Source organism: Neopsephotus bourkii, unplaced genomic scaffold (assembly GCF_033783945.1).
Source record: "Neopsephotus bourkii isolate Nb327-2 ecotype Australia unplaced genomic scaffold, CSIRO-AGI_Nbou_v1 NB_234, whole genome shotgun sequence".
Lineage (NCBI taxonomy): Eukaryota > Metazoa > Chordata > Aves > Psittaciformes > Psittacidae > Neopsephotus > Neopsephotus bourkii.
In genome coordinates this window covers 14428694-14437222 of record NW_026900744.1, presented here as the reverse complement: position 1 = coordinate 14437222, position 8529 = coordinate 14428694, and the positions used below count along the sequence as shown (strand labels likewise).

Below are 8529 nucleotides of genomic sequence, written 5' to 3'. Positions count from 1 at the left end.
TCGCTGCTGTCCGTCCCAAGGCATCTGTCCTGTCCACACAGGGCCTGTCCAGCTCGCAGGCAGCAACCTGGCCATGGTACCCCTCAGCCAGCCCGCCCAGCCCCACAGACATCCCTCAACCCGCCACCTCGGGGCCACAGCCCTGCCCTCAACCAATATGGCCGCCCGCCGGCTGCGGCGCAGGTGAAGCCGCGCAGCCCTCAGCGCGCCAGGCCCGCCGCCCTTCACAACAACGAGAGAAGCCGCCCTCAACAAACATGGCGGCTGCCCGGCAGCGGGAAAGCGGGTCCGGGGAGAGGGGGAGGGAGGGGCGCGGCCATAGAACGGCGCGCGGGGGCGGGCCAGAGCGCCCCGCAGAGGCTGGCGGCGGCGGCGGCGGCGGGGGGTGTCGCCATTTTGGACGGAGGCGGAGAGCGGGGCGGTGGTGGCCAGGTGGGGCTGCGGTCGGGACCGGGAGCTGTCGGTGGGTGTCCCGGCGGGCCAGGCTGAGGGTGGGGGGGAGGCAGCTGGCCGGGCGCTGCTTCCCGAGTGCTGCTGCGGGAGACGGCGGGTGAGGTTTGGCTGGGCGTCCCCACGGGTGACAGCGCGGTGGGTAACGGTGGCCTGGACCCCTCATTGGTAGCCGTGGCCTGCAGCCGGCTCGGAGCACCTCAGGAGCACCCTGTGTCTAGCCGGTGCGGCCAGCTTCTCCTAAGGGCTGTGGCAGGCACCCAGCAGGGAAGGAGAGCGGGTGGCGGCCCTGCATGCCGTGACAGCCCTAACAGCGCTTCGCGGAGCAGTCATGACAGCCCTGCCAACGCCACTGCTTCGCAGAGCCTTCACCCCAGTCATTGCCTGCTTGGCACGATCCAGAGGAGGGAGGCTTTCTTATCCCCGGTTTCCCAGCTCATTCCCTTGACCTCATGGCAGCCTCTCGGCTGAGCTCTGGTTCCCTTCTCTCAATGAGGGAGGCAGGAGAGTCTGGGCAAATCAGGCTTCCCTGGGTACCTTAAGCACCATCAGGCTGGCTGCTGGTGTTTCCCAGTCCAGGTCACTGGCTGGGTGGGAGAGGCAGCAAGTGTGACACATCTCAGGGGGAGCTGGTGTATTTCGTGTGTCCAGGTCAGAAGCAAAGTGGGGAGGCTGGGCTGGTTGAAGCCGAAGGGGCTTCGTGATCCAGCAGGCAGGCACCCACCTTACTGCAGATTGTAGCTGGCAGCAGCTTGCTGCCAGACTGGGAGCAGACGCGCTGAGATGCTGTGGAGGTTTGCTTGGGTTTTGGTATGGGCAGCGTTGCCATCAGTGACTTGAACATAGTTGTGTCACACCATCACAGCATGCTGTGCTACAAGGGCTTGTCTGAATGCAGGAGCTGTAGAAGTTAATTCAGTAAAGCCAAGTTCTGCAGGCTATGCTCAGAGAGCTCACTGTCCCAGCGCAGCAGGGTGCCTGTGTGTGTGATGCAGGAGGTGGGGTGGGCTTGTCTGCGTGGGGTTTCTGATACCATGCACCAGAAAGGAGCCAGCGCTTGGGAGGAACCTCAGGAAATGTTAGGATAGCGTAACCTGCAAGGGACAGCCAGAGGGAATGAAGTCCTTTTAGAGACAAGAAAGGAAAGCTTTCACATCTGTTAACACCTGCATGTATCTCTCAGGTCTGTCTTGGTACAAGAGGATGTTCAGCATTTCCTACCTTCCTCCCTGTAGATGAGAAGTAAGGGAGCCTTAGTGGAGATACTGGGGAAGAAGCTCCTCAACAGCAGGTCTAGTGGCACAGGGATAGATTTTATGAGAAGCTGGCTGAGCCTCCTCCAGGGCAGAGGGGGAAGATGTCAGAGCAAGTGGTGCAGCTCATCTGACCTGGATCTTCAGGTACGCTTGATCCTCACTGAGAGGGGGGTGGTACGGGTTAGCTGTCCTCTCAGACTGACTTTTAGCCCTCAGGATTTAAGAAATACTTTAGTAATTGCTCTGTAATGTTCTAAAGCCTGGCTTTGGCTGGCAGCCTTGCCTGGCACCCTTCATATAACTTGATCTCCTAAACAAATCCCTAAATGTCACAGCTAAGTGCATGAAGCAATGCTGGCTGTCCTCTTGCCTTGCCCTGCAGCACCCATGATCATTGTGATAAACTGAAAAACTATCCTGTGAAGGGGCAAGAATCACAATCCAGCTGCTGGAAACTGGGTAAGGCTTGAGGAGTCCCATGCAGCTTGCAGTGGCTTTGTTGTTTGTCCCAAGAGGTGTGTAGTTGTTCTTGGCTTTGTGCTATATGACCAGTTCTCCTCTTTTGCCTTCTCTGAGCTGGGTGATACTGGGGAGGACAGCCCATCTCCAGCTGCACGGTGGCACTGAGGCAGCTGGGTGGCCCTTCTCTCATCCTGGGGCTCCAGGTGGCCAGGCAGACAGCAGAATGCGCAGGGTAGTGCCACTGGTTAGGTTCACAAGCAGAGCTCACTGTGCTGCAGCTGACATGGTGGCTTGCCTGGTGAATCATAAGTGAATTCTGTCAAGAGCTGAGCTTTTCTCAGACACCAAGGCATTAACCCCACACCTTGGCCAAGCTCCAGCTTGGGTGATTCCATTCGGACTCTTCAACTGCTCCCTGTCACTGCTGCCAGGCACAAGGCTCTGCTCTTCTGCCTGCAAGCTCTTGGATTCTTGGGATCTGTTAAACAGCTGCTACTTTCACTCTTTGTCTGTTTTCCTGCTGTACGTAGGGGATTTGTATGTGGAGCTTGACTGTAAGACTGTGAAAGAGGCTTTGTTAACACCAAGCAGTTGATTTGCCAGTAAAGGTTGCTTTATTTTTCCCATCAGCCCCTCTACTATGCTGGCTGCTGAGAGCTTCTATGGGGTACAGTGTAACTAGTATATGTTTTGGAGTATAACAAGTTACCAGTGTAACTAGAGTGATGGTTCATATGGATATGGCTATAATTAGGTCAAGCTGCCTTGTTTGTTAAATTCCCATTCAGCTCCCAAACTTGGCAGTGGAAATGAACTTTGGGCCTTTTTTAGGATTGCTGTCAGTCTCTGCTGGCAAAGAACACTGGGAATGACATCCTTGCTCCTCACCTCACTGCCAGAGCCTGTGGGCACACACACACTGCTGTCTTCTCTCTCTCACAGGGGAGCTGAACTGCCATGGGGAACACCACCAGTGAGCGAGTGTCAGGGGAGCGCCACGGCTCCAAGTCCCACCGCTCAGATGGCTCCGGTGCCACCCACCCTGCCAAGGAGCACCCACACAAGATCATGGTGGGCAGCACTGATGACCCCAGTGTTTTCAGCTCCCATGATTCCAAGGTAGGGGCTAGCCACTGCCTTCCCTGTCCTGCCCTTTGGAGCTCTGCGCTCCCAGCCATGTGAGTGGCCTATGGAGAGTTGGGAGGCTAGAGATGCTCCGCAGTGCTCTTGTCTGGGATGTGCAGCTGGGCTGGTAGAGGCCAGGAGGGAGTGAATGTGGTCCCGGTTGTCTCTGTGTCTCAAGCTCTGTTTTTCTTACCTCAGATTCCTGGGGATAAGGAGTTTGTGTCATGGCAGCCAGATCTGGAGGAGTCAGTGAAACCATCCCAACAGGCTCGTCCCACTGTCATCCGCTGGGCTGATGGAGGCAAAGAGGTCTTCATCTCTGGATCTTTCAACAACTGGAGCACCAAGATCCCACTCATCAAGAGGTAGCCTGTCCCTCGGTCACTCTTAATTCTCCTCTGCTCCATCATGGGAAGTGTTTCCCCTTCTCTGTGCTGGTGGTTGTTCCCTTTGCTCACCCATCGTGACTATATTCACCCAGGCTGGAGGGTCTGAGCACAGATATGTAGTCAGCTTCTTCCCTGGGTGGTACTGATAAGTTGTACAACAGAGGGTCAGGACAGGATGGGCCACTTTGCTTGCCCAGCTCGATGTCACACAGCAGCTTGTCCCAGCAGCAGAGCCCTATGCAGTTATCTTCTGGAAGCTGTCAGCTCTTTGCTTGGCTGTGGCCTTACCCCCTGCCTAGTTGTATTGTTGCCAGCGGGGGTTGTTTGTTTGTCCCTCACATATCTTCCTGCCCTAATGATGTTCTTGTCATTCCATGATACATGACCCTGGGCGTAATCCCAGCAAATTGCCTGGAAAGGGTTTATCTCAATTGTGGATTTTACAGACAGAGCTGCTGCACTTGCTGTCCTCATCCTGCAGTGCCAGCACAGGGTTAGATGCTTTTCCCATGTGTCCTCCCAGATGTGTCTTGCAGAGGCTGTCTGTAACATCAACTTTTTCTGGACATGTGGGGCTGGACTGCCTCCTGTCCACTCCTTCCAGCTGGGCTTCTGAGGGGCTGAGCCACACTAGTGCTCTGAATGCTCACGCTTGTTGTGTTGTGCCTCAGATCACTGACAGTGAGCAAGCCTAACTCTTCATGAAGGCATGGTGGTAGAGGGGCTAGACAGTGCATGTTTTCTGGGACCCCATGGAGGAGCACCATCCAGAGCATCAACAGGGTAATGCTATTGCACCTCTCTTCTCTCTGCACAGCCACAATGACTTTGTCGCTATCCTGGACCTCCCAGAAGGAGAACACCAGTACAAATTTTTTGTGGATGGCCAGTGGGTCCATGACCCATCTGAGGTAATGCTCAAAGCTTTATCCCTGCAGGATACTAGACATGATGTAACTGCAGAGGGGGAAAAGGAATAGCAGAAGGTGTCTGCTGAAACAAAATGGGCATCTCAATCCCATGAGTCTTTTCAGAGGCTGGCTCCTCTGGGCTTAGACATGCCATGTAGGGGAGTTTCAGTGAGGTGCTGAGGAAAACACCAGAAAGCCTTTAATTCTTATGGAAAATTGGCTGCATGGGAAGATGGGCTATGGGGTCAGCACTCATCTGGAGGTTCTTCTCCAAACTGAATTATGGTAGCAGCAGGGGAAGGAGAGGACACTTACTTACCCATTGGCATGTAGCAGGATGGAGGATGAAAATAGGACGTGATGTAGGAGCATGGGAGTAAAGGGAAATCCTCCCAGTGTAAACAGCAGAGATCTGCAAGCGTAGAGCAGAGCTAGATACTGGCTGCCTGTGCTCTGAGGTAATGGTGCAGCAAAGACAGCTTGGGTGGGAGGATCTAGGAAGCACTGAGTGTTCTTTGGTGGGGGATGAACATAGGAAGACTCTTACCTCAGTTCTCTCCAGCCTGTGGTCACCAGCCAAATGGGGACGATTAACAACCTGATTCACGTCAAGAAGTCTGACTTTGAGGTGTTTGATGCTTTGAAGGTGGATTCCCTGGAGAGCTCAGAAACCTCAGGTCGGGGTGAGTTTTTATATATTAGAGCTTTGCATGTGCTATTTTCCATGTCCTCTGTGCTGAGACTCCCTGCTCTGGGGGTGAACACACCCCTTGAGCAGAGGTGGGGGCCTGCACCTGGGAAGAACAGTATTTGGCAGTGTGTCCTCAGCAGCCTGCAGCTGAGTCCTTGTCCTTATAGAGGGACTATGCTGGTGTAACTTGTTCTGTGCTAGCACCATCCCAGAGCAGGGTCCGTGCCTGTGCATGACTGAGGCAGCCGTTTCAGACTGGTGAACTCCGGGAACATCAGCCCGTTCTGTCTGCTCAGCTGTAAGTCATCTGATCTGGGGTACAAGCTAGGTGAGAGCAGGATCCAGGCTATTTTCAGCACCTACTCTTGGTTTTCACGCCAAGGTAATTTGTACTGGTGCTAGCTCATCTCAAGCCTCCCTGTCCACTTGTGTTACAACAGCAGGTTAGGTTACCATGCAGACACCGGCACTGCTGGCTTGGTGTGTAATGCTAGCAGGTAGCTCAGCTGTGTTCCAGTCCAGGGCCCTCTGCTGCCTGCCGTCCCTGGTATAAACCCTTTTTCAGACAAGAGCTCAGCTCCACAGCCTTGCCCAACCTGGGCAGGAAACACTTCATTGAAGCCAGCAAGCAGCAGCACCTCCAGGGAGGTGGAGCCCTTCTTGGATGCTTGTTGTTCCAAAATGATCGAATCAGATGTGGTCAGGAGGTACACCCAGTCCAGCTTCCAGTGACCACAAGCTCCCATGGTTCCTCACGGATTGAGCAGCTGCTCCATCTAGACCTCCCATTTGCCCTTTCTGGGACCTCCTCATCAGGCAGTCCTGGAGCACTGGAGCATGCAGGCATGCTGCTTGCTGTGCCCCTGCTGCACAAGGTACAGTTCTGGGCCAAGTTGGCTGCTTGCTACAGGTAGAGGGACCCAGCTGTGCTGAGGGCTGTGTGCAGGGGTCTTGGGGTGGCTTCCACAGAGTGCTTGCTTTGTGTTAATGCACATACCAGTTACAGACCTGCTTGGAAATGCCCAGGACTCACCTAGCTGCTTTTTCCATTGTGAAAAGGATGAGCTGTTACTGTAGGATACATGGGCATGGCTCATGGAAGATGTTTGTGCCTGAAAGACCCTGCTGGATCCTTCTTAGCTTCTTGGGAAGCCAGGCCTTCAGCCATTTCATGTCTCCTTCTTTCTCTTCTCTTTAGATTTGTCAAGCTCACCACCTGGACCTTATGGCCAAGAATTGTACGTATACCGGCCTGAGGAGCGCTTCAAATCCCCACCCATCCTCCCACCTCACCTCCTGCAGGTCATCCTGAACAAGGACACCAATATCTCGGTGGGTACCATCATACTGCCCATACAGAGGGAGCCACAGTGGGGTTGGAAGGGGAGTTCTGTCTGCAGGGACCCTGTTCTCCCCTTGGCTGGAGCCTCACCCTTGGCATTTCCTGGGAAAAGCATCACTTTTCCATTAACAACGCTGGTTTGGCTCCTTACTGGGCCTGGTGCTTAGCTGAGTTCTGTTCCTGTTCAGAACAACCACAGACACCAGCAGCTCAGATTGCCTGAGATGGCAGCTCCCTGTGGTGGCTGGAGCTGGGGGGTCAGGGCTCTGCTGTTCCTCTGTGACACTCCTCTTCTCCTAGTGCGACCCAGCACTGCTGCCCGAACCCAACCATGTCATGCTCAATCACCTCTACGCACTGTCCATCAAGGTAAGGACAGGTCCCCTGAGGCTGCTGGGTGAGGGAAGTGGAGCTGCTGTAGCTCCCAGGAGCCTGCAGCACTTGCAGGGAGCAGACAACAGGGGGGTGGAGATGGTGGTGCAGGGATCAAAGGACCCACGCAAGGACAGCTTAGCTGCCTGGTGAAGTGTGGTATGTGCAGGGGTGTAGGCTGTGGTTTCCTTACAGTTCTCTTTAGCTGCCCCCCTGCAGCCTGATGGAACTGGGCAGCCCTGGGCAATCCTGCTGTGTATCAAACCCTTCCCTTGCACTCCTTGTCACGGGTGTTGCACATGTCTTGCTGGCTCTGAGACTCCGGACAACAGGGACAGGCTGGGGCAGCTCCTCAGGCTTGCAGAGCCCTCTTCCTGATGACGGCTGTGGGGTGCCCCACTCCCAGTTTGGCACAGCCAGGCTGCACTGGGCTATCCCCCTCCTGCTCCCACTGACGCTGTGCCTCTCGCAGGATGGCGTGATGGTGCTCAGTGCCACGCACCGCTACAAGAAGAAATATGTCACCACGCTGCTGTACAAGCCCATCTGAGCTGGGGCCTAACCTGCCCCCCCACAGGACACCAAACGCCGCTTTGTCTGCACACACTGGGCTACAGGACTGTGCGAGAACTGACCGCTGGCTGCAGCCTCGAACTTGGCAGGGATGTGAGCCCTGACAATGAGCCCAGGGCCACTGGGGCTTGTGACACTGTCCCATCCTACTGGTGTGGTTTGATTTAACCCTTGGTTTCTGCTCACCTACAGCTCCCCTTGGCTTCTCCGAGTCTCTGGGGCCACTTTTGCTGCTCACCAGAACACCTTTTCCTTGTGCCCAGCATGGAAAAGGCTTCACCTGCCCATCTTCTCCAGCCTGCACAGACCCCAAGGTGTTCCTGGCAGTGCCTCCAGGAACATGTCCTGTCTGCTGAAGGTTGCTGTGCTGTCCTGGTTATGAGCCTCCAAGGCCACCTTGATCCCTACAGGCTGTGGGACAATGCAGCCTGCCCCATCCTGCAGCCCTGGCTATGGTGCTGCTCCCCTCCTTGTGCTCACTAGCTTTGAGGAAGGGCTCTCAGCCCTGGCTGCAGCCCCAGCCCTCTGCCAGGTTCAGCATCGAGCCAGCAGGAGGGAGAGTGCAGCTGGACCAGATGCAGCCACGCTTACCTGCCACTGGGACAGCGCCGTCAAGGACTGAACGCCCAGTCCCCAACATCGAGTGCTTCTGCAGGGAATGGCTGACTTCATCACAGCCAGAGGGACACTGCACGCCACGCTGGAGGGGCCTGGGAAGAGCGGAGCAGGGCACATATCCCAGGACCCCGGCTACACCGCCTGCTGCCAGCGCAGTGCCATGCAACAGGGTTTTCTCTATTTATTACAGTATTTATTGATCTCGGTGCTGCTGGCCTCATGTTGGAGGGAGGCTCTGGTGCAGGGAGAGGGGAAAAGGGAGCAAGAGCCCAGCGGGGCGCAGAGCTGCCTTTGGGGTGGGGCCATCCAGTGCCTTTTGCACCTTGTTCTGTGAATAGCC

At 55.5% G+C, this 8529-nt stretch overlaps 1 protein-coding gene across 7 annotated transcripts; it reads left to right on the top strand.

The window, feature by feature from the left end:
- The first annotated feature begins 302 nt into the window (after nt 1-302).
- Nucleotides 303-8395, top strand: PRKAB2 (protein kinase AMP-activated non-catalytic subunit beta 2). Of its 7 annotated transcripts, XM_061345491.1 has the most exons (9): nt 314-432; nt 1634-1850; nt 3111-3287; nt 3492-3658; nt 4500-4593; nt 5156-5276; nt 6483-6616; nt 6927-6995; nt 7405-8395. In XM_061345491.1, the coding sequence occupies exons 3-9, from the start codon at nt 3126-3128 to the stop codon at nt 7546-7548; spliced, it is 891 nt and encodes a 296-aa protein (XP_061201475.1). In that variant the 5' UTR covers nt 314-432; nt 1634-1850; nt 3111-3125; the 3' UTR covers nt 7549-8395. The 7 variants fall into 7 exon arrangements, with proteins under 7 accessions (XP_061201476.1, XP_061201475.1, XP_061201477.1 ...); XM_061345492.1 differs by lacking the exon at nt 1634-1850 and having other exon boundaries at nt 303-432; XM_061345493.1 differs by lacking the exon at nt 1634-1850 and having other exon boundaries at nt 432-550.
- The last annotated feature ends 134 nt before the right edge of the window (nt 8396-8529 follow it).

Bases quoted from the DNA above. Each gene is read 5' to 3' on its own strand.
- PRKAB2 (XM_061345492.1), top strand. From the start codon at position 3,126: ATGGGGAACACCACCAGTGAGCGAGTGTCAGGGGAGCGCCACGGCTCC. The intron at 3,659-4,499 runs GTAGCCTGTCCC...CTCTCTGCACAG, and splicing joins AAGATCCCACTCATCAAGAG to CCACAATGACTTTGTCGCTA. The intron at 6,617-6,926 runs GTGGGTACCATC...CTCTTCTCCTAG, and splicing joins ACAAGGACACCAATATCTCG to TGCGACCCAGCACTGCTGCC.